The sequence below is a fragment of the Heterodontus francisci genome, chromosome 24, assembly GCF_036365525.1.
Source record: "Heterodontus francisci isolate sHetFra1 chromosome 24, sHetFra1.hap1, whole genome shotgun sequence".
Classification (NCBI taxonomy): Eukaryota; Metazoa; Chordata; class Chondrichthyes; order Heterodontiformes; family Heterodontidae; genus Heterodontus; species Heterodontus francisci.
This window is the reverse complement of record NC_090394.1, coordinates 38873126-38897550: the sequence shown is the minus strand read 5'-3', so window position 1 is coordinate 38897550 and position 24425 is coordinate 38873126. Positions and strand designations below refer to the sequence as shown.

The 24425-nt window shown below is 45.2% G+C and overlaps 1 protein-coding gene across 2 annotated transcripts; it reads left to right on the top strand.

Moving 5' to 3' along the window:
* The first annotated feature begins 4393 nt into the window (after positions 1 to 4393).
* zdhhc4 (zinc finger DHHC-type palmitoyltransferase 4) lies at positions 4394 to 23699 on the top strand. 2 transcript variants are annotated; one of them, XM_068055981.1, is made up of 7 exons: positions 4394 to 4458; positions 7536 to 7721; positions 17476 to 17549; positions 18570 to 18748; positions 19828 to 19953; positions 20910 to 21154; positions 23273 to 23699. In XM_068055981.1, exons 2-7 carry the CDS (start codon positions 7599 to 7601, stop codon positions 23543 to 23545), a joined length of 1020 nt encoding a protein of 339 aa, XP_067912082.1. In that variant the 5' UTR covers positions 4394 to 4458; positions 7536 to 7598; the 3' UTR covers positions 23546 to 23699. The 2 variants fall into 2 exon arrangements, with proteins under 2 accessions (XP_067912082.1, XP_067912083.1); XM_068055982.1 differs by having other exon boundaries at positions 20910 to 21116; positions 23273 to 23484.
* Positions 23700 to 24425: the final 726 nt, after the last annotated feature.

Below are 24425 nucleotides of genomic sequence, written 5' to 3'. Positions count from 1 at the left end.
AGGTAGGTGGTAGGAGAATTGATGGGGATGTGGTAGGGAATATGGGATTAATGTAGGATTAGTATAAATGGGTGGTTGATAGTCAGCACAGACTCAGTGGGCTGAAGGGCCTATTTCAGGGTTGACTCTATCCACTTGGCAATTTGGGCAGAAAATGGCTGCAAATGCTTCAACCTTGTCTTTTGCACTCACGTGCTGGGCAGCGTCATCGTTGAGGATTTAGATGTTCCTTGAGCCGCCTCCTCCTCCCATTAGTTGTTTAATTGTCCACCACCATTCATGACTGGATGTGGCAGGATTGCAGAGCTTTGATTTAATCTGTTGGTTTTGAGGTCGTTTCCAGTGTTTAGCATACTTGACGCCCTGTGTTGTAGCTTCACCAGGTTGGCTCCTCATTTTTAGATATCCTGGTGCTGCCCCTGGCCTGCTCTCCTACACTGCTCACTGCAACAGTATTCATCCCTTGGCTTGATGGAAATGGTAGAATCAGGGGTATGCTGGACCATGAGGTTATAGATTGTGTTTGAAAACACTTCTGCTACTGATGATGACCCACAGTGCTTTCTGTATGCCAAGTTTTAATTTGCTAGATCTGTTCTGAATCTATCCAATTGAGCACAGTGGTAGTGCCACACAACACGAGGGAGAGTGTCCTCAGTGTGAAGATGGGACTTTGTCTCCACAAAGACTGTGCGGTGATCACTACAACCACTACTGGCATTTTTTTTATTCATTCATGGGATGTGGGCATCGCTGGCTAGGCCAGCATTTATTGCCCATCCCTAATTGCTCTTGAGAAGGTGGTGGTGAGCTGCTTTCTTGAACCGCTGCAGTCCATGTGAGGTAGGTACACCCACAGTGCTGTTAGGACGGGAGGTCCAGGAGTTTAACCCAGCGACAGTGAAGGAACGGCAATATAGTTCCAAGTCAAGATGGTGTGTGACTTGGAGGGTAACTTGCAGGTGGTGGTGTTCAAATGCATTTGCTGCCCTTGTCCTTCTAGTTGGTAGAGGTTGCGGGTTTAGAAGGTGCTGTCTAAGGAGCCTTGGTGCGTTGCTGCAGTGCATCTTGTAGATGGTACACACTGCTGCCACAGTGCGTCAGTGGTGGAGGGAGTGAATATTTGTGGATGGCTTTCCATTCGCAAATACATCTGTTGATTACTACCCTTTGTTTTGCTTTTCTAATTTCCTTTTTTACCCTTTTATTGGTTCTCTCACCACCTGCCACAGACCCACTCTGACAGCTATGGTGCTACCAAGCCACTCTTGGTGATGGACGTTAACGTCCCCCATCCACATTCTGAACCCTTGATGCCCTCAGCGCCTCCTCCAAGTGGTGTTCAAAATGGTGGAGTAGAGCCATAGTTATACGGCACAGAAACAGGCCTTTCAGCCCATCATGTCTGTGCTGGCCATCAAGCGCCTATCTATTCTAATCCCATTTTCCAGCACTTGGCCCACAGCCTTGTATGCTATGGCATTTCAAGTGCTCATCTAAATACTTCTTAAATGATGTGAGGGTTTCTGCCTCTACCACCCCTTCAGGTAGTGTATTTCAGATTCCAACCACCGTCTGGGTGAAAATACTTTTCCTCAAATCCCTTCTAAACCTCCTGCCCCTTACCTTAAATCAATGCCCACAGGTTATTGATCCCTCCGCTAAGGGAAAAAGTTTCTTCCTATGTATCCTATCAATGCTCCTCAAAATTTTGTACACCTCAATCATGCCCCCCTCAGCCTTCTCTACTCTAAGGAAAACAACCCGCGCCTATCCAGTCTCTCTTCATAGCTGAAATGCTCCAGCCCAGGCAACATCCTGGTGAATCTCCTCTGCACCCTCTCCAGTGCAATTACATCCTTCCTATAGAGCGGTGACCAGAACTGTGGCCTAACTAGCGTTTTATACAGCTCCATCATAACCTCCCTGCTCTTATATTCTATGCCTCAGCTAATAAAGGCAAGTATCCCATATGCCTTCCTAACTACCTTATCTACCTCTGCTGTTGCCTTCAGTGATCTATGGACAAGTACACCAATGTCACTCTGACCCTCTGTACTTCCTAGGGTCCTACCATCCATTGTATATTCCCTTGCCTTGTTAGTCCTCCCAAAATGCATCACCTCACACTACTCAGGATTAAACTCCATTTGCCACTGCTCTGCCCATCTTACCAGCCCATCTATATCATCCTGTAATCTAAGGCTTTCCTCCTCACTATTTACAACATCACCAATTTTCATGTCATCTGCGAACTTACTGATCATACCTCCTATATTCATGTCTAAATCATTAACGCACACTACAAACAGCAAGAGTCCCAGCACCGATCCCTGCGGTACACCACTGGTCATAGGCTTCCAACTGCAAAAACAACCTTTGACCATCACCCTCTGTCTCCTGCCACTAAGCTAATTTTGGATCCAATTTGCCAAATTGCCTTGGATCCCATGGGCTTTTACCTTCCTTAACCAATCTCCCACCCGGGACCTTATCAAAAGCCTTACTGAAGTCCATGTAGACTACATCAACTGCTTTCCCCTCGTCTACACATCTAGTCATCTCCTCGAAAAATTCAATCAAATTTGTTAGGCACGATCTCCCCCTGACAGAGCCATGCTGACTATCCCTGTTTAATCCCTGCCTTTCCCAGAGATTAATCCTGTCCCTCAGAATTTGTCCCAATATTTTCCCTACCACTGATGTTAGACTCGCTGGCCTGTAATTACCTGGTTTAGCCCTGCAACCCTTCTTAAATACCACATTCGCTGTCCTCCAGTCCTCTGGTACTTCTCCTCTGGCCAGAGAGGATTTGAAAATTTGTGTCAGAGCCCCTGCTATCTCCTGCCTTGCCCTCACATAACAGCCTGGGATACATCTCATCTGGGCCTGAGGATTTATCCAATTTTAAGCCTGCTAAAACAGCTAATACTTCCTCCCTTTCAATGCTAATTTGTTCAAGTATATCACAATCTCCCTCCCTGTTCTCCATACCTACATCGTCCTTCTCCATAGTGAACACAAATGAAAAATCATTTAAAACCTCACTTATGTCCTCTGGCTCCACACACAGATTGCCACTTTGGTCCCTAATGGGCCCTACTTTTTCCCTGGTTATCCTCTTGCCCTTAATATACTTATAAAACACCTTGGGATTTTCCTTTATCTTGCCCACCAGTGTTTTTTCATATCCCCTCTTCGCTCTCCTTATTACTTTTTTAAGTACCCTCCTACACTTTCTATACTCCTCTAGGGCCTCCGTTGTTTTCAGCGCTCTGAATCTGCCATAAGCCTTTTTTTCCTTATCAAATCCTCTATATCCCTTGACATCCAGGGTTCCCTGGACTTGTTGGTCTTACCCTTCACTTTTACGGGAACATGTTGGCCTTGAACTCTCACTAGTTACTTTTTGAATGACTCCTACTGGTCTGATGTAGACTTTCCTACAAGTAGCTGTGTTAACATTTCAGGTTGATGACCTTTAATCAGAACAGGGAAAAGTTAGAAATGTAACAGGCTTCATGCAAGTGAAATGGGGGAGGGTGGAAAAGAACAACAGGATAGGTCTATGATATGGTGGAAGGGATGATGGTACAACGCCAAAGGGAGTGGCAAAGGGACAAATAAAGAAACAAAAGATGCAACAAAAGGAGGTATGAATGGCAGAATGATAAACATCTGCCATCCAAAAGCAAAAGAGAAAAATGCAAGTAAAACTGAAACCTGAAAAGAAAAAGGAAACAAAATGGGGCAGAGACACAGTCTGAAACTGTTGACCTCAATGTTGAGTCCAAGGCTGTAAAGTACCTAATCAAATGATCTTTTCTATTCTTATTTCAGATTTTCAGCATCTTGTATTTTGCTTTTGTAAGCGTAACGCTGTGTTGGTTCGTGGTCATCCAACAAATATCGAAATAAGTGACTGTTTATGTTGTTGCATTTTCCACATTCCAAGTGACTGTAAAGGGCTTTCAGACATCCGTGGTCGTGAAAGGCGCTATAGAAATGCAAGTATTTCTTTCTTTCAGTTTGGTCACTCAGCTTCTGAAGCCAGGTTGGCTGCTGCGGGTTACTGGGTTATTATTGTACAGATTTTCCACAACGCCTGGCAACACAGGGCGCAAACATTGATGAAGGTTGGCGGGTTTGTTTTCTGCTCAGTGAGGCTCCAGTAAACACAGTGACAGACTCTAACTGCAATTTGCAGGCGGCTTTTCTCTGCTCCTCTCCAGGCCGCGCTGCTGCCGTTGCCCGGTTACTGCCCCGAGTCCACTTCACCCGCTACGCATGCGCTGGGATTGCGTCCCTTGAAGTCCCGACGGTCTGTAACGGGCCCGAGGAACAACCAATCAGCGGTGGCGGAACAGCGGTCACCATGGAAACCATTTGAGTGACACGATTAGCATTTCCGGTACAGCCGCCAATTTAGAATCATAGACTTGTGAGCAACATCAGCAGTAAAGAACCCAGAAAAGTGATGAAGCCCAGGAAGGGGGGGACACTGCAGCAGGATGTGGCGGGGGAATGGGGAGAGGGGACAAAGTGCAGGGGGATTCGGGAGGGGGACTAAGGGGGGGCAGAGTGCAGGGGGATTCGGGAGGGGGACTAAGGGGGGGGCAGAGTGCAGGGGGATTCGGGAGGGGGACTAAGGGGGGGGCAGAGTGCAGTGGGACTAAGGGGGGGGGAGACAGTGCAGTGGGACTGGGGAGAGGGACAGAGTGCGGCGGGACTGGGGAGAGGGACAGAGTGCGGCGGGACTGGGGAGGGGGACAGAGTGCGGCGGGACTGTGGGGGGGGGACAGAGTCCGGTGGGACTGTGGGGGGGGGGGGGACAGAGTCCGGTGGGACTGTGGGGGGGGGGGGGACAGAGTCCGGTGGGACTGTGGGGGGGGGGGGACAGAGTCCGGTGGGACTGTGGTGGGGGGGGGGGGGGGGGGACAGAGTCCGGTGGGACTGTGGGTGGGGGGGGGGGGGGGGGACAGAGTCCGGTGGGACTGGTGGGGGGGGGGGGACAGAGTCCGGTGGGACTGTGGGGGGGGGGGGGGGGAGACAGAGTCCGGTGGGACTGTGGGGGGGGGACAGAGTGCGGTGGGGGGGGGACAGAGTGCGGTGGGGGTGGGACTGTGGGGGGGGGGGGGGACACAGAATCCGGTGGGACTGTGGGGGGGGGGGGGGGGGGACACACAGAATCCGGTGGGACTGTGGGGGGGGGGGGGGGACACACAGAATCCGGTGGGACTGTGGGGGGGGGGGGGGACACAGAGTGCGGTGGGACTGTGGGGGGGGGGGGGGACACAGAGTGCGGTGGGACTGTGGGGGGGGGGACAGAGTGCGGTGGGACTGTGGGGGGGGGGGGACAGAGTGCGGCGGGACTGGGGAGGGGGACAGAGTGCGGCGGGACTGTGGGGGGGGGGACAGAGTGCGGCGGGACTGTGGGGGGGGGGACAGAGTGCGGTGGGACTGTGGGGGGGGGAACAGAGTGCGGTGGGACTGTGGGGGGGGAACAGAGTGCGGTGGGACTGTGGGGGGGGGGAACAGAGTGCGGTGGGACTGTGGGGGGGGGGACAGAGTGGGGGGGGGACAGAGTGCGGTGGGACTGTGGGGGGGGGACAGAGTGCGGTGGGACTGTGGGGGGGGGGGACAGAGTGCGGTGGGACTGTGGGGGGGGGGGAACAGAGTGCGGTGGGACTGTGGGGGGGGGGAACAGAGTGCGGTGGGACTGAGGGGTTACAGAGTGCGGTGGGACTGAGGGGTTACAGAGTGCGGTGGGACTGAGGGGTTACATAGTGCGGTGGGACTGAGGGGTTACATAGTGCGGTGGGACTGAGGGGTTACATAGTGCGGTGGGACTGAGGGGAACAGAGTGGAGGGGACAGAGTGCAGAAGGCTGAGGGGGGGCGGAGTGCAGGGAGACAGATTGCAGGGGGACTGTGGGTGCAGATTACCAGGTTCCTGGGGGGGGCGGAGAACACTCCGGGGGATTGGTGGGGGGGCACAGCCTGGGGTGGGGGGGACAGAGTGTACGATGAGGGACTGGATTTGGTGGTGGGGAGAAGGGGGAAGAGGGTGGTGGGGAGAAGGGGGAAGAGAGTGGGTGGGGAAGTGTAAACAATATGTCTGGGGCTCAGTTGCCAGCGAGATGAGACACCTGGCAATAGGAAATTGTAACTGAGTCAACTCAATAAAACTATCCCATTACCAATGGATTTTCTGCATGTCTGTTATCTCACGTAGATGGAAGGTTGACACCGAGAACAATTCTATGCGGCACAGTGGCTAGCACCGCAGCCTCACAGCTCCAGCGACCCGGGTTCAATTCTGGGTACTGCCTGTGTGGAGTTTGCAAGTTCTCCCTGTGACCACGTGGGTTTCCTCCCACAAGCCAAAGACTTGCAGGTTGATAGGTAAATTGGCCATTAGCAATTACCCCTAGTATAGGTAGGTGGTAGGGAAATATATGGACAGCTGGGGATGTGGTAGGAATATGGAATTAGTGTAGGATTAGTTTAAATGGGTGGTTGATGGTCGGCACAAACTCAGTGGGCCAAGGGCCTGTTTCAGTGCTGTATTTCTAAAAACAACTAAAACTCAATAACTGAAACAGGAAGATCCACCACCGTAATCCAGAGCACTGCTGATAGTTGACCAGCCAGCCTGCCTCATGGATGGAACCCAAAAGTATAAATCTGTCATTCAGGGCCAGGATCCTTCCTACTTAGCTTTCAAACCTTCTTGTAAAAGCAAAGCCTGTGTCCTAACAGGAAATTTGATTCTAGGGACAAGCATTGGAAAGCTTAGCAGCCTTATTATACAGCACTGGAGGGGGCTACCTGGCCCATTGTATCACAGCCAGCTCCTTCAAAACGTATCCAATTAGACCCACTTTCCTGCTCTTTGTCCCTCGTCCTGCAAATATCTCATTTTCTGTACTGGTAAACAGTGTGGTTTTAGCTGGTTAAACTCTCTTAGTATCACTGCTTAGTCGTGCCAACTTATGCCTGAGCTGTCTCTACTTGCGTGGGTGTGATATGTCTTTCAGGAGATATGTTTGCTCCATACAAAAACCCTCAGTGGCTTTCAAGTAGCTTGATTTGCAGACTCTTAAAACATACTGATGGCTTCTGTGTGTCAGCCACCTAGCTAACTCAATATAGACCCCATTCTCTTACACTCTGGTATTACTGAGTCCCACACAGCATCAAGATCATGGTGTAACTCCCTTGCAGTACCAATATCTAATGCAATATTGCTCCAAACCAATGATATCTTAAAGGTGGTTAAAGTGAATGCATTTGTCTTTCCTTTAAAACTTAATTTTAATAATATGAAGCATCACAAATTCATGCTGGAGTGAAAAGGCATCAATCCAGTGACAATTCCAACATTGGTTCCCCTCTCAGCACCCCCTCTCTTGGCTCTGAATTTGATTATAATGGGAAATACACTTTGTGAACCTACAGCCCCAACATTTGGAGGTACTAGTAAAATACAACAGTAAACCCAACTATTTTGACACAATTTCTTCTGTCTCCCAGGTGCTGACTTCAACAGCTGCAAGGGCTCCGGCCTTGATACTGAGTTATATTTTAGTCACAGAGATGGATTTCCTTATTCTCTTCCTCATTTACTTGGCTGTTTGCCTCTCCTGCATGGTGGTCGCCATCAAGTTCTCAAGGCAAAGTCAGGAATGTTTTGCAAGGATTTCGCACTACATGACTCGGGTAACTGCAATTTAATAGGAATGTGTTTCCATCCCAGGTCTGTATTGAACCAGCTGATCTCAGTGATGGGAGCAGAAGGGCTAAAATTGGGTTGGAAAAGAGACAAACATACAGGGTTCCTGCTCCTGATGATTATCCAGCGATGTCTGCTGGAAAGTAAAAATAGAAAATGCTGGAAATACTTAGCAGGTCTGGTAGCATCTGTGGAGAGGGATGCAGGGTTGTTGCTTCAGGTCAATAACCTTTCATCAGAATCCTTGAAAGTGCCTGCTTGGCTTTGATGTTCTCTATAACTAAATAGCTTGCTGAACTGAAATAAATACTTTGAAACACATTGATTAGATACTCTGAGTAAGAATGGAGGCTGTGGCCTGAGCTGCTGTGAGACGCATCCAATTGCTTCTTATGGGCCAAAATACAGAATGATGCCTGGAAATTCCTCAGAAAATGAGTGCAACCTTTTGGGTTACATGCTGTTCTGCAAGGTGCCTGTGGGTAGATCTTCTAACTGGTTGGGTGTACTATTTTTCTCAGACTCTCCTTTCTATCAATTACGCATCTTTCTTCCTCCCTCTTTTGTCCTTCTCTCTAGAAATTCCTATGATCTTTCTCACAAATATTGAAACTGATGTGATCACTATATTTGCAGGTAACTAGATAAACACTACATAGTATTTACAGCACAGGAACAAGCGATTTGGCCCAATTGGTCCATGCCGGTCTTAATGCTCTGCATGAACCTTCTCCCACCCCTCTTTATCTAACCCCCATCAATATGTCCTTCCATTCCTTTCTTCCCCCCCACCCCCCCTGCATTTATCTAACTTCCTCTCAATGTATCTATGCTATTCGCCACAACTCACCTGCAAGTGGAAGAAAAATATCTCAGAAAAATATTAAAAGCAATGGGGAAAGAGTAGGGCAGCTAGCATTGGCACAGGTGTAATGCACTGTATTTTTTCCTTCTGTATTCTACAGTATTGATTAATATAACTGTACCGTGGTGGCCTTGAGGGACAGGATCCTGAATCAAGTACTTACTAAATCCAATTGATTATCTTAGCTTGCAGTAGGAGATATTCTATCTGACCATCTGCATGTTTCTCTCTGAACAGGTTAAATCCTTGTTATCTGGCTGAAATCTGTCTGGATATACAATTGGCAACAAGTCCTGGAATTGTTTTTTTATTTGTTCATGGGATGTGGGTGTCACTGGCAAGGCCAGCATTTATTTCCCATCCTTAATTGCCCTGGAGAAGGTGGAGGTGAGCCATCTTCTTGAACCGCTGCAGTCCGTGTGGTATAGGTACACCCATAATGCTACTGGGTAGGGAGTTCCAGGATTTTGAACCAGCAAGGAATGGCAATATATTTCCGTCAGGATGGTGTGTGACTTGGAGAGCAATTTGCAGGTGATGGTGTCCCATGTACTTGTTACCCTTGTCCTTCAAGGCGGTAGAGGTCGTAGGTTTGGAAGCTGTTGTTCAAGAAGCCTTGGTGAATTGCTACAGTGCATTTTGTAGATGACACACACTGCAGCCATGGTGTTTTGATGGTGAAGGGAGTGAATGTTTAAGGTGATGAATTGGGTACCAATTAAGTGGGCTGCTTTGTCCTGGATAGTGTTGAGCTTCTTGAGTGTTGTTGGAGCTGCACTCATCCAGGCAAGTGGAGAGTATTCCATCACACTCCTGACTTGTGCCTTTGAGGAGTCAGGAGATGAGTTACTCACCACAGAATACCCAGTCTCTGACCTACTCTTATAGATGCAGTATTTGTGTGTCTGGTCCAGTTAAATTTCTGGTCAATTGTGAGCCCCCAGGATGTTGATGGTGGGGGATTCAGTGATAGTAATGCCATTGAATGTCCAGGAGAAGTGGTTAGATTCTCTCTTTTGGAGATGATCAATGCCTGGCACTTGTTTGAAGTGAATGTTACTTGCCACTTATCAGCCCAAGCCTGAATGTTGTCCAAGTTTGGCCACATGCTGGCACAGACTGCTTCATTACCTTCGGAGTTGCAATCAGAACTGAATACTGTGCAATCATCAGCAAACATCCCCACTTCTGACCTTATGGAGGGCAGGTTATTGATGAAACAGCGGCAAATGGTTGGAGCTAGGACACTATCCTGAGTAACTCCTGCAGTGATGTCCTACAGCTGAGATGATTGGCCTCCAACAACCACAACCGTCTTCCTTTGTACTAGGTGTGACTCCAGCTAGTACAGAGTTTTCCCCTGATTCGCATTCACTTCAATTTTACAAAGGCTGTCTGGTCCCACACTCGGTCAAATGCTACCTTGATGTCAACGGCGGTCACACTCACTTCACCTCTGAAATTCAGCTTTTTTGTCCATGTTTGGACCAAGGCTGTAATGAGGTCTGGAGCCAAGTGGTCCTGGTGGAACGCAAACTGAGCTTCGATGAGCAGGTTATTGCTGAATAAGTGCCGTTTGATAGCAATGTTGTTCCCTTTCAGGCAGTGAGGTCCAGACACCCACCACTTTCTGGGTGAAAAAATGTTTCCTCATCTCCCCTCTAATCCTTCTACCAATTACTTTAAATCTATGCCCCCTAGTCACTGACCCCTCTGCTAAGGGAAATAGGGTTTTCCCATCCACTCTATCGAGGCCCCTCACAACCTTTACACCTCAATCAAATCTCCCCTCAGCCTCCTCTGTTCCAAGGAAAACAACCCCAGTCTATCCAATATTTCCTCATAGCTGCAATTTTCCAGTCCTGGCAACATCCTCATAAATCTCCTCTGTTCCCTTTCTAGTGCAATTACATCCTTTATGTAATAAAATGACCACAGCTGCACACAGTACTCAAGTTGTGGCCTAACTAGTGTTTTATATATAGCTCCAGCATAACCTCGCTGCTCTTATATTCCATGCCTCAGTTAATAAAGGAAAGTATTCCATATGCTTTCTCAACCACCTTGTTGACCTGTCCTGCTACCTTCAGGGATCTGTGGACATGCAGCCCAAGATCCTTCACTTCCTCTACACCTCTCAGTATCTTCCCATTTATTATGTATTCCTTTGCCTTGTTTGACCTCCCCAAATGCATCACCTCACATTTCTCTGTGTTAAATTCCATTTGCCACTTTTCTACCCACCTGACCAGTCCATTGATATCTTCCTGCAGTCTACAGCTATCCTCCTCGCTATCAACCACATGGCCAATTTTTGAGTCATCTGCAAACTTCTTGATCATGCCCCTGACATTTATGTCCTAATCATTAATATATACCACAAAAAGCAGGAGACCTAGTACTGAGCCCCGCGATACGCCACTAAAAATGGCCTTCAAGTGGCAAAAACACCTGCAAATCCATGCTGACTATCCTTGATTACTCCGTGCCTTGATTTTACTTGTACATGTACTGGAGCAGCTTGGCTAGGGGTGCGGCTAGTTCCGGAGCATATGTCTTCAGCACTACTACTGTTGATGTATTCAGTGCGCTCAGCTGTGGAGTGAATCAAATTGGCTGGAGACTGGTATCTGTGATGCTGGGAGGAGGCTGAGAGGGATCATCTACTCGGCACTTCTGGTTGAAGATGGTTGCAAACGATTCAGCCTTGTCTTTTCCACTGATGTGCTGGGCTCTGCTATCACTGAGGATGGGGTTGTTCATGGAGCCTCCACCTCTTGTTAATTGTTTAATTTAATTAAATTTGCTGGGCTCCCCCCATCATCGAGGATGGGGATGTTTGTGGAGCCGCCTCCAGTTAGTCGTTTAACTGTCCAGCACCATTCACGACTGGATGTGGCAAGACTCCAGAGCTTTGATCTGATCCGTTGGTTGTGAGATCGCTTGGCTCCATCTATAGTGTACTGCTTCTGCTATAGCTTGCATGTGGTCCTGTGTTGTAGCTTCACCAGGTTGGCATCTCATTTTCAGGTATGCCTGGTGCTGCTCCTGGCATGCTCTCCTACATTCCTCATTGGATCGGGTTGGCCCCTTGGCTTGATGGTAATGGTAGAGTGAGGGATATGCTGGGCCATCAGGTTACAGATTGTGGTGGAATACAATTCTGCTGCTGATGGCCCACAGCGCCTCATGGATGCCCAGTTTTGAGCTGCTGGATCTGTTCTGATTCTATCCCGTTTAGCATTGTGCTCGTGCCGCACAACACAATGGAGCCTTGTTTACTGGTTATCTAAAAGCTTACAGGGTAAGTTAAAGCAAAAAAAGAAAGCTTATGACGATCACAAATACCTTAATACTTTAGAAAGCCTAGAGGAGTATAGAAAGTGCAGGGGTGATGTAAAAAAGGAAATTAGAAAAGCAAAGAGAGGACATGAAAAATTATTGGCAGGTAAAATCAACAAAACCTGAAGAGCAAGAAGATAATTAAGGAAAGGGTAGGGCTATTAGAGATGTACGGGGAACTTATACGTAGATGCAGAAGATGTGGGCAGGTTTCTTAATGAGTTTTTTGTCTCTGTCTTCACAAAGGAGAGGGTTGATGCAGACTTTGTAGTTAAAGAGAAGTGTGAAATATTAGATACAATAAGCATGAGAGGAAGTACTAGAGGGCCTGACATCCTTGAAAGTGGATAAATTGCCAGGACCGGATGGATTGCATCCCAGGTTGTTAGAGGAAAGCACGGAGGAAATAGCGGATGCGCTGAGGATCATCTTCAAACCCTCACTAGATACAAGCGAGGTACCAGATGATTCGAGGTCTGTAAACATTGTACCATTGTTTAAAAAGGGTGCGAGGGATAAACCAAATAATTATAGGCCAGTCAGTCTGACCTCGATGGTGGGTAAATTGTTAGAATCAATTCTGAGGAATAGGATAAATGGTCACTTAGAAAGGCACGGATTAATCAGGGATAGTCAGCATGGATTTGTTGTGAGAAGGTCATGTCTTACTAACTTGATTGAGTTTTTTGAGGAAGTAACGAGGATTGATGAGGGTAGTGCAGTGGATATGGTTTACGTGGATTTTAGTAAGGCATTTGACAAGGTCCCGCATGGCAGACTGGTCAGTAAAACGAAAGTCCATGGGATACAGGGGAAGGTGGCACGTTGGTTCCAGAATTGGCTCAGGGACAGGAAACAAAGGGTAGTAGTCGACAGATGTTTTTGTGAATGGAAAGCGTTTCCAGTGGTGTTCCACAGGGCTCAGTGTTGGGTCCCTTGCTGTTTGTGGTATATAATCAATGATTTGGACTTAAATGTGGGAGGCATAATTGGGACATTTGCAGATGACACAAAAATTGGCCGTGTAGTTGACAGTGAAGAGGATAGCCATGGACTCCAGAATGATATCAATGTTTTGGTTGAGTGGGTGGGAAAGTGGCAAATGGAATTCAATCCAGAGAAGTGTGAGGTATTGCATTTGGGGAGGGCAAAAATAGGAGGATTTTGAGAGGGCTAGAAGAAGTGAGAGATCTTGGAGTGCATGTCCACAGATCCCTGAAGGTGGCAGAACAGGTGGATAGAGTGGTGAAGAAGGCATATGGATTGCTTTCCTTTATTGGCCGAGGTATAGAGTACAAAAGCAGGGATGTGATGCTGGAACTGTATAAAACATTGGTTAGGCCAGAGCTGGAGTTCTGCGTACAGTTCTGGTCACCACATTACAAAAAGGACATAATTGGTCTGGAGAGAGTATGGAGATTTACAAAAATGTTGCCAGGGCTTGAAGGTTGCAGCTATGAAGAAAGATTGGATAGGGTAGAGTTGTTTTCTCTGGAACTGAGGAGGCTTAGGTGGGACTTGATTGAGGTGTCCAAAATTATGAGGGGCCTAGATAAAGTGGACAGGAAGGACCTGGCAGGGAAGTCAGTTACCAGGGGACACGGATTTAAAGTGATTGGTAGAAGGATTAGAGGGGACATGAAGAGAAACTTTTTCACCCAGAGGAAGGTGGGTGTCTGGAATTCACTGCCAGGAATGGAGGAGGCAGAAACTCTCAATTCTTTTAAAAGGTACCTGGACATGCACGTGAGGTGCTGTAACCTGCAGGACTATGGACCAGGTGCTACATGGTGGGATTAGTTTGGGCAGCTAGTTTTTTCATCCAGCACAGACACGATGGGCTGAATGGCCTCGTTCTGTGCTGTACTTTTTCTATGGTTCTATGGAGCATGTCCTCAGTGTGAAGACAGGACTTCAACTCCTCAAGGACTGTGCGGTGGTCACTCCTACAATAGTCTCATGAACATATGCATCTGCAACAGGTAGTTCGGTGAGGCTGAGATCAAGTAGGTTTTTCCATCCTATTGGTTCACCATAGTTTCCACAGTGTAACGGTTATCACGCTTTACATGTGAAAGGTTCCCAGTTCAATCCTGCGCGGAAGTATCATACTGTGTCAGCTGTAGCTCAGTTGATAGCACTCTCATCTCTGAGTCAGAAGGTTATGGATTCAAGACCAATCCAGGACTTGAGGACAAAAAGCTAACACCTCAGTACAATACTGAGGGAATGCCGCACTGCCGGAGTTGCTTTCTTTTGGATGAGATGTTAAACTGAGGCACCCTCAGGTGGACGTAAAAGATCTCATGGCACTATATCAATGGAGACCAAGGGAGCTATCGTCGGTGTCCTGGCCAATATGTATCTCTGAATGAATATTACCAAAACAGATTGTCTGGTCATTATCACATTGCTGTTTGTGGGAGCTTACTGTGTGCAAATTGGCTGCCACGTTTCCTACATTACAGCAGTGACTACACTTCAAGACTACTTCATTGGCTGTTGTGCACTTTGAACATCCTGCAGTTATGAAAGGTGCTACATAAATGCAAGTCTTTTTCCTCATTACCTGCCACAGACCCAATCTGGCAGCTATGCCCTTCAGGACTCAGCCAGCTCGGTCAGTATGGACACTGAAGTTCCCCACCCAGAGTACATTCTGTGCCCTTGCTACCCTCAGTGCTTCTTCCAAGTGGTGTTCGACATGGTGTTATAAAAGTGCTTCTATTTTTTTGTAAAATATGTTTTAAGGACTTATAGTTGAATTATGGACATTGATACATCTGGAAGCTTTATGAGATGCTGAACTTTGTGTTTTTTTTTAAAAAGAGGTCACCAGAAGATTCCTGGATTTGGCTTGTAAACAAGCCCATACTGGAAGGCGCCTGTTTTCAGATAAAATACCAGCAGGGAGCTTGTTGTTTTGACTTGAAGATGTTTACGGAGAAGTGACAGGTCAAGATTTATAGGGGTCAGAAGGCTTGATTCTTGTGACATTGTTTGGGTTTCGCCTTGGACAGTGAGTTGGAGTGTAAACTGCTTGGAAGACAGTTGGTTTTGCCTGCCAAGGAAACCCAGCTGATCTCTTTCTCTTGGAAAGAAACCCTGAGTATCCAGTGTGTCAGTCTCCTCTTTCGTCCAGTATTTGAAGAAACCCTGCATATCAAATGTGTGGGAAATGAAACTGCTGTTGCCGCATTTCTGCTGTAAGGCCTATCTGAAACCACTGTAGTTGCATTTCTTGGAAAGCCTACCAAACAGATCTTCAACATCGCCTGGAAAGAACTGTTCTAGGAAGATTCCAGTGACAGCCATCTATACGCATTTGGGACGCCAAACCAAAAACAAAGGACATCTTTCCATACCGTCTCAATTTTCTTCAAGAATTAGCAAGTATTTCACCCGTGTTTCTCTTGTCTGTTTTTTTTTGTAAGAGCTCAAACAAAAATTCCTTTATTTTTCCGGTTAACCAGTGTGTGTGTGTGTGAGAGAGGTTGAGGGGCTAAGGTAAAAAGGGAACTTGAATATTTCAGTCTGTGTATTTATACTTTACTTCATTACTGGTTAAGACTTGTTTTATAATAAACTGATAATTTTGTTGTTTATTAAAGAAACCTGTTTGGTGTGTTTTATTCTGGGATTAAAAATATGATTGACCGTATCAGTAAGTGGGAAAAAATTTAAATATATGTTGTGACCCGTGGAGAAGTGAAACTAGAATAAACAGTGCACTCCTCCCGCCTTGGTCATAACAATGGAGGAGCACCAATTCATCAGCTAAGGGAGGACGGTAGGCGATAATCAACAGGAGGTTTCTTTACCCACATTTGACCTATGCTATAAGACTTCCTGGGATCCAGAGTCAATGATGAGGACTCCCAGAGCTACTCCCTCACAACTATATATCCAGCGTGCTGTCATCTCTGGTGGTTCTGTCCTCCCAATTGGATAGTACATACCCAGGGATAGTGATGGAGGAGTCGGAGACGTTGGCTGCAAGGTATGATTCTGAGTATATCAGGGTTTTGCTTGACTAGTCTATGGGACAGCTGTTCCAATTTTATGAGCAATTTCCCGATAGGCAGTATCCAAAGGCTGGTAGGTTTTCGAGAGAGATTTTCTTTTCTCAAGTGTCTTGTAAAGTGACTGTGTATTGGGCTGCAGTTACAGAGGGTGATAATTGTATTGCCTCTTGTTCTATCCATGTTAATACTTCAGTGCTGTTGAAGGCAGAGAATGGTGAGTGCTTTATCGATCTGAAATTTGTCAGAAGGAAGAGATTTTGTTTGGATTTTTTATCTAACAGACTGGTGAGAGAGCTGTGTTGCCAAGACAAGAAGTTGTTTTCATGGAGAAATTGATAAGGAATAGCACATTTTAATACAGGAATATATCAATGGTCCAATTGCACCTCCCCATGGAGCTTGCCAGAATCACTGAACAAAAATATGAGCTAGGACCATCTAGTCGACCTTCAACCATAGGTAGAACGATAGTCACATGATAATGGAGTTGTTAACAAATCGTAGCGATCAATCTCTATCAATTAGCCTACAACAGACCCAGTAGGTTCAAAGCCACCTATTCCTCCCAAGTCATGCTACACTCACCACATGGCATGCCTCAAATTACACATACACTGTGTATCCCAAAATATTATTCTGTATTTATTCTCAAGATGTGAGACACTGGCAAGGCGACATCCCTAGTAAACCTAAGAATCTTGGAATGTATTGCCCTACCCACATCCCTTTTTGAACCTCCTTATAGTTTCTTGTTCTACCATCCTTGTTGGCAGTTTGTTCCACATCTTTATCACTCATTTTAGTGGAAAAAAATTTACCTGAATTTCCTATTTTTGTTTTGTCATGCTTCATTTGAATTTGTTCTTGAATTTTGGATTCAGCAGAAAAACGTGGTTTGATCCAAATTCATAATAAACAAGCAGGAATGGTGCAATGGGGATGAAAATGGAGAGCAGGGCCTCCTCATGCAGCTTGTTATTGGGAGGGACTGTGTGTTTGTTCCATTTTCGGTGTCATTGCTTTTCTCAGCCTTCGTTCAGTGGGTAGCACATTCACCTCTGAGTCATCAGGTTGTGGGTTCAAGCCCACTCCAGAGACTTGACACCCCATTGCAGCACTGAGAGACAGGTGCACTGTCAGAGGTGCTGTCTTTCAGATGAGACATTAAACCAAGGCCTCATCTGCCCTCTCGTATGAATGTAAAAAATCCTGTGACACTAATCAAAGAAGAACAGGGGAATTTTCCTTGGTGTCCTGAATAATATTTATCCTTCAATCAACATCCCCAAAACAAAACGGCTTATCTAGTCCTTATCTCATTGTTATTTGTGGGAGCTTGATGTGAGCAAATTGTTCATCACATTTCCTAAATGACAGCCGTGCCTATACTTCACAGGAACCTAATTGGCTTTAAAGTGCTTAGGGACACCGAGGTCACAAAAGGTATTATATAAATGCAAGTCCTTTCTTTTCTTTCTCATCCCTCCATTTTCTTTCTGTTGCTAACAGGTGATTGGGCCAGTGATTCCTCAATGGCTACAGGTGGCAGTGCAACTTGCTTTACATAGGCTCATTCACCAGAGGTAAGTGTGGATATTCTCAAATCACCTACACATATCTGCCCTCAAATCAGTCTGTAGAAACAATTAACTGCAATCAACAGTCTGTTTGTCACAATATTGTGTTCAGCTGAGATTGGGAATAATTTTGATTGGCAGAATCAATTGGATATCAAGCCAATTAAGAATTTTAGACACTTCGATCAGACTCCACATTCGCCTTATCTACGACAATGAATAGTTTTTCAAGCCTGTTATCAAAACTATATTCTCCCATTCCTAGTTTTATCCTACTTCATCTGCATTGTATCTTTTTCATGGCTCCAATATCCTTTCTATAATGAAGTGTTCAAAGTAAGCAGTATTCCTGCTGTGGTCTAAACAAAGCCTAGTACAGATTCTTCTTCATCTGCTTAATTTTACATTCAGGAGCCTATCTATAAAAGCCAGTATTTAATTTTGGTCTCTTGGCTGTCCACTTGGGATCCTGTATATCCTCACCCTTAGATCTTATTGAGAATTTTACCATTTAAGGTATCTTTCTATTCCCTGTTCCAAAATGTGCTAATTACATTTATCTGCATTTGCCACTTATCTTCCTATTTCCCTAAACCTCCTACATTCTACTTGACAGTTAGCCACACTCCCTAATTTGGTATTGTTGACAAATGTTGTTTATTTCCCCTTGGCCCTGAGGCCAAATTATTTGTTTACATGGAGAACGGGAGTCTTTACACACATACCTGGGTTCCTGGAATTCTGCTGCAAAGTCTGGATCAGTTCTCAGCTCTTGTGTAAATGGGGTGCTGGTGGCTGTTACAATGATATGGAATTGTCCACAGGGAGGGAAGAAGCTGTTGGACCAATGGATTTGCATAATGCAAAAGCAAGGTTACCATGAGCAGAGACCTAACTGAAAAATAAACAGGATAATGTGTTATGAATACAAGAATGCATCAACATTTTAGAGGCATTGATGGAATATTATGCACAACGAAGCCAATCAAGGCTCTATAATATTTCACTTATTTCTTCTTTTAACAGAAGCTCCTTTTTCCTGGTCCTGCACCTTGTGTTAGAAGTAGCTGTGTATGGAGAATATTCCTGGGAAGTGTTTCCTTATTGCTTGGAGCTGGGATTCAGACAAAGTAGTCTGCTGCTGCCTTACATCCTGGTGCTTGGCAATATGTACTTTTTCTACCTGTGCTGCACCAGAGACCCTGGTAAGAAACAGATCTGTCTCAAGCTAATCTTTCCTCAGCTGACTGAGACCATTTGTCAATATCAGCAGTGGCTCAGTTGGTAGCACTCAGCATTAAGTCAAATGTCGTGTGTGCAAATCCTACCCCAAAGACTCAAGCACATATCTAGGCTGACACTCCACTGCAGTACTGAGGGAGTGCTGTAATATTAGAGATGCCATCCTTCAGAAGAGACCTTAAACCAAAGTCCGTCTGCCCTCTCTGGTGGATATAAAAGATCCCATGGCAGCATTTTTAAGAAAAGCAGGGAAGTGCTGTCCTGGCCAATATTTATCTTTCAAACAATATTATCTTGTTACTGTACAGATTTGGCTGCCATGTTTCCTACATTACAATAGTAACTGCCCTTCAATAAAGTACTTAATTGGCTGTAAAGCACTCTGGGCTATCCTGAGGTAATGAAAGGTGCTACAGAAATGCAAGTCTTTTAATACACCATGCCTGCCTGTCTTTTGTGCCTAGACAAATTAGTAGAGTGATCTTTGATTACAATGTACAAATTAAACATGACTGGTTCATTGGTTGGTGCTGGGCCATCTCTGCTGTTCCTGTTAACATTTTCCAAATTAGAGGAAGTACAATGAGCCAGATCTCTTCCAAGAACTTGCAACAGAGAGGCTACCTCTCTGTATTTCCAATCTCAACCTGGTTGCCAGATGGAGGCAGAAGTCAGGTGCTTCTCCAAAAAAAAGAGGAACATCTGATCAATTGTTTACTTTGAATACTCAGGACCCCTAACAGCCCGGGCGGAAGTCAGGGAATTACAGGAATTAATACAAATCAGGCCAAAGAATTTCAAACACTAAAACAAAGATGGATGCTGGAAATCTGAAATAAAAACCAAGGAAATACTCAGCAGGTCAGGCAGCATCAGTGGAGAGAGAAACAGAGTTGATGTTTCAGGTCATTGATCTTTCATCAGAACTCAGTTTCAAACACTCTTTCGATTTGTGGCTATGATTGCCTCGACTTGTCCACAGAATCTGCAACAGCTGAAAATTATTTGAGTTTATTGTGGATTTTTTGCTTGTTTCTCAAAGGTACAATTTCTCCTTCAAACCACAAGCAGCTGCTGAAAGTGTACATGTACGATGGAACTTTGTATCGACATGCCCACGTCTGTCCTACGTGCAAACTCGCAAAGCCAGCACGGTCAAAGCACTGCCGTAAGAAACTTACAATGTGTGATGGTGATCGGTAGTGTGGGCGTGTATCGAGAATACATTCCGGAAATGCTGTAAATACACAGCAGGTCAGTCAGCATCTGTAAAGAAAAGACAGGTTAACGTTTAGGACATTGACCTTTCATCAGTTCTGAAAACAGACAAGGGTTTTCAGATTCTGATGGACTCGCTGTGTATTTGCAGGTGTGTTTTTTTCCTACCACAGGAGTGAATTCTGCTTTCCAGCCAGGGAAAGCAAATGGCCAGTCAGCTCTTGGGAGTGAGAGACTTCAGGTGGCTTAGTTTCTGTAGTCTCACTCTTTACAAATTGTGGCCACCAACTTCTGATAATTGTAGAAAATTCACAAGAATGAGTGAAATTGCAAGAACTATTTTTCAGCCATGTATAAACACACAAAAATTTAAAAAGTTCAATTGCAGATTAAAATTGGGAAACCCAGTGGACAATCAGTGAGGTGGGGGAAGGTGGTGAAACAGTAGGCTTTTGCATATTGTACTCTTTAAAACTAAAGAGACCAAGAATAGCAACTCAGCTACATATGGTTAATAAGTTAACAGGTCCCGAATGCTTTGCAGGGTTGAGCGGAGCATATGGGCATTGATGGTGAGCTTGTTCTGCCAGCTGAGATAAAGACATGTTTTCCCTCCTAAAGGTCCTGACGCATGTTGGCTAGAGCCACATGTGTCGTCCAGTACCTTGCCAGAGCAGCCTGACAAGGACAAGTGTTCTAGCATTATTTACAAACCCCAAAACAATCTCTCTAAAATAACTTGGGAATTTAGGGCCGAGTCAGGTGCAGTTCTCACCAGTGGATCGATGTCATCTGGGAATTCTCTAACTCATTTTAAGCAGGACTTACAAAACAGCAGCGAGAAAAGACTTTTAACCCCCTGCACCAAACAGCCATCTGCTAATAATTTCCTCTTCTCCCTCTCAGGAGTGTGCAACCGGTGTGTCCATCGATTTGACCACCATTGTGTCTGGGTAAATAACTGCATTGGGGCATTAAACATACGTTACTTCCTGTTGTACCTGGTAACTCTGTCAGGGATGGCAGCTGCTGTGGGAACCATGACAGTAAGATTCCTCATCCAGGTGACACTGATGTCCAACCTACGTCAGGCAATGTATGTGAATGCTGAGGGTGAGCATGTGCCCGTTGGCATCCTGTTTATAGTCCAGGTAGTGTGTTTGACAATTCTTTGAATCTGTGGAGGATCTGTATTGTTTATTCGGGTCTTTGCAAAAATGAGTTGCTATTGCATGATCTACACAAAAGGTTATTAACTCCCCATAATTGGCAGCAAAACCATTTACTAGGAAATAGAATTTGACCTGCTTTAAACAAAGTAAAATAACAACCAAATGCTAGATATAACAAAAAATGTTTTATCTTTCAGCAACTTTAAACCCATTTTTTAAGCATCTTCGATCCCTCACATGGGCATGCCCAGGGAGCAAACCATTACTAACCCTTTTCATTTTATTTCAGCAACTTGTTTTATCACACAATTTCACATGATCCTTGTTGTCTTCAGAAGATGCCAGAACAATGCTAGACTTTGACAGGCTTTACCTGCCACACACATTTGATACAATAAATGAATAGCAGTGACACAACATAATTTTACAGTAAATAAACCGATTACTCAATTAATACAAAATAATAGTTTGTGTATGTCAGCCAAGAGCAACGTCTCAATTCATTCCATCTTCGCTGCCACCGGAGAATCCTTGGCATCAGGTGGCAGGACTGTAACTCCAACGCAGAAGTCCTCGAGGTGGCCAACATCCCCAGCATATACACCCTACTGAGCCAGCGGCGCTTGAGTTGGCTTGGCCATGTGAGCCGCATGGAAGATGGCAGGATCCCCAAGGACACATTGTACAGCGAGCTCGTCACTGGTATCAGAGCCACCGGCCGTCTATGTCTCCGCTTTAAAGACTTCTGCAAACGCGACATGAAGTCCTTTGACATTGACCACATGTCGTGGGAGTCAGTTGCCAGTGATCTCCAAAGCTGGCGGACAGCCATAAAGGCGGGGCTAAAGAGTGGCGAGTCGAGTCGAAGAGACTTAGCAGTTGGCAGGAAAAAAGACAGAAGCGCAAGGGGAGAGCCAATTGTGTAACAGCCCCGACAACCAATTTTATCTGCAGCGCCTGCAGAAGATCTGTCACTCTAGAATTGGCCTTTATAGCCACTCCAGGCGCTGCTTCACAAACCACTGACCACCTCCAGGTACTCACCCATTGTCTCTCGAGACAAGGAGGCCAAAGAAGAAGAATGGTTTGTGACTGCTGCACTTAACTGACTACAGCTTATCCAAATCCCTTTGTACTTGATCCATTTGCTCAGTTATTTGCAACACTATCCAGTTTGCTGATAGCGAACGTAAAGACAACTTTGTTACAGGTACATTGTAATTGAAATAAATACTCATCACATTGGTTTTACACTTAATTCATTCTCTTGCAGACCCTCAAAACTATGGAACTCCTTGCTTTCCTCAATCGTCCTTTGCTCCAACAATCTACAAGCTTTTTAAAGCCGAAGCGAGACATAATTTAATCACTACACACTGATTAGGTCTTCTCTCTCACCCTTTTCATCCTGGTTGGTGTCCTACTCTGAGCATTACCCATATCTCAATGTTATAAAATAATTAATTTGCTGGTGAGAAATCTGTGCCTTGTCCTCTGGTTTTCAGTTTGCTCTCTACTTCTGTAATCACTAGGGTTAAATTGCTAAGACATCTGTGCTGGGCTCTGGCTGCACCCTGTTATACAAGCTGTCAGCTATGGCTCAGTGGGGAGTACTCTAGCCTGAGTCAAAAGGTCTTGGATTAAAGTCCTACTCTAGAGACTTGAGCACAAATCTAGGCTGACACTTTAGTGCAGTACTGAGACAGTGCTCTTGGATGGATGTAAACAATCCCACAGCACAATTCAACAAGGAGCAGGTGAGTTTTCCTGGTGTCCTGGCCAATATTTCTCCCTCAAACAATATCAAAAACAGATCATCAGGTCCTTACTTCTTTGCTGTTTGTGGGATAACACTGTAGGCAAATTGACTGCCATATTTCCTACATTATAACTGACTGCACTTCTTACTTAATTGGTTGAAAAGCGATTTGGGACATCCTGAGGTTGCAAAAAACTAATGAAAAGTAGTAATTTGATTGTAATGTTAATTTTGAAGGCAGATAACTGCATAGGAGAAAGGGATTGGAATGGTTTAGGGTACTGATGCTTTCTCCTATTCCATGCCCTGTGATAACTAACAGATTGTCCCTTTTGCAGAAACTGTTCCTGACCTTTCCTCGGATTCTTTTCATGCTGGGCTTCACACTCCTCACCTTCTTCCTGCTGGCAGGCTACACTGCTTTTCACTTCTACCTGGTGATGACCAATCAGACTTCAAATGAGTGGTACAAACATAAGAACAGCTGCCAGTGCCACATGGACAACACCAGGCCAGACAAACGCACATGGGAAAACATCTATCATAGAGGGTTTATCACAAATGTGAAAGAAATCATCAGCCCTGAGACAGATCAGAAAAAATTCAAATAACAAAGATAAAGTCTGGCATTTTTTGTTCACTTTCAGAAAAAGGTCTTCTGTTCAATAAGTTAGTTTGTGAATTAAGTTTTTTTTAAAAATAATTTCCACCACCTATTTTTCTACTGTGTCTGATTAACAGATTAAAATTGAGAATGGCTAATTACTCCTTGGTCTCATTCTTCCATTCCATTGGGCAAGGTATACAAATGTGAAAGTCAAAGTCACTTGGGCACGGTCAGGCACTTTGTCCACAACATCCATGACTTTCACCACCTTGTAGAAAAGTACTTCTGTTATTCCTTGCACTCATTTCCCCAGAGTTGAGGGAGGCTGACTGATGGGGACTAGTTTTGCTGAGAGGAGGTGAGGAAATTATTTTGATTTGAACAAGAGTTTGGCACTGCCACAGTGGGCCTGAATCTGCAAGACTAGAAGAGTGAGAGAGAATTAGTTAACTTAAATCTAGAGTGGTGTAGAAGTGCAGAGTACAGTAATGGCAGGATCAGGAACGAAGACAGCGATGGGCATGACAGAAATGATGTGAGAAATTCAGGAGATGTATAGATGCATAAAGTGGCAAAGTTGTGCACACACACAAGTTGGCTATACTCTACAAAAGCTTTCTGTAGCGTTGGTCCATCCGAGACAGTAAGTGAAACAGAAGGAGAGAAGGGAGTGACTGGCTGCAGGGTGAGGGGAGAAGGCAGGAGGACTAGAGGAAAACTCTTTGAATAATTAACAATCAAGACCCCATGTTTCTGTGCTGGTAACATTTCACAACTCTCTTACCCAATGGGTGAAAATATTCTGCCCGACTTCCCTAACATTAACATTTCTGATCAACGACCTTTAATCAGAATTCATATAATTTTTTTTAAAATTGGTCTGG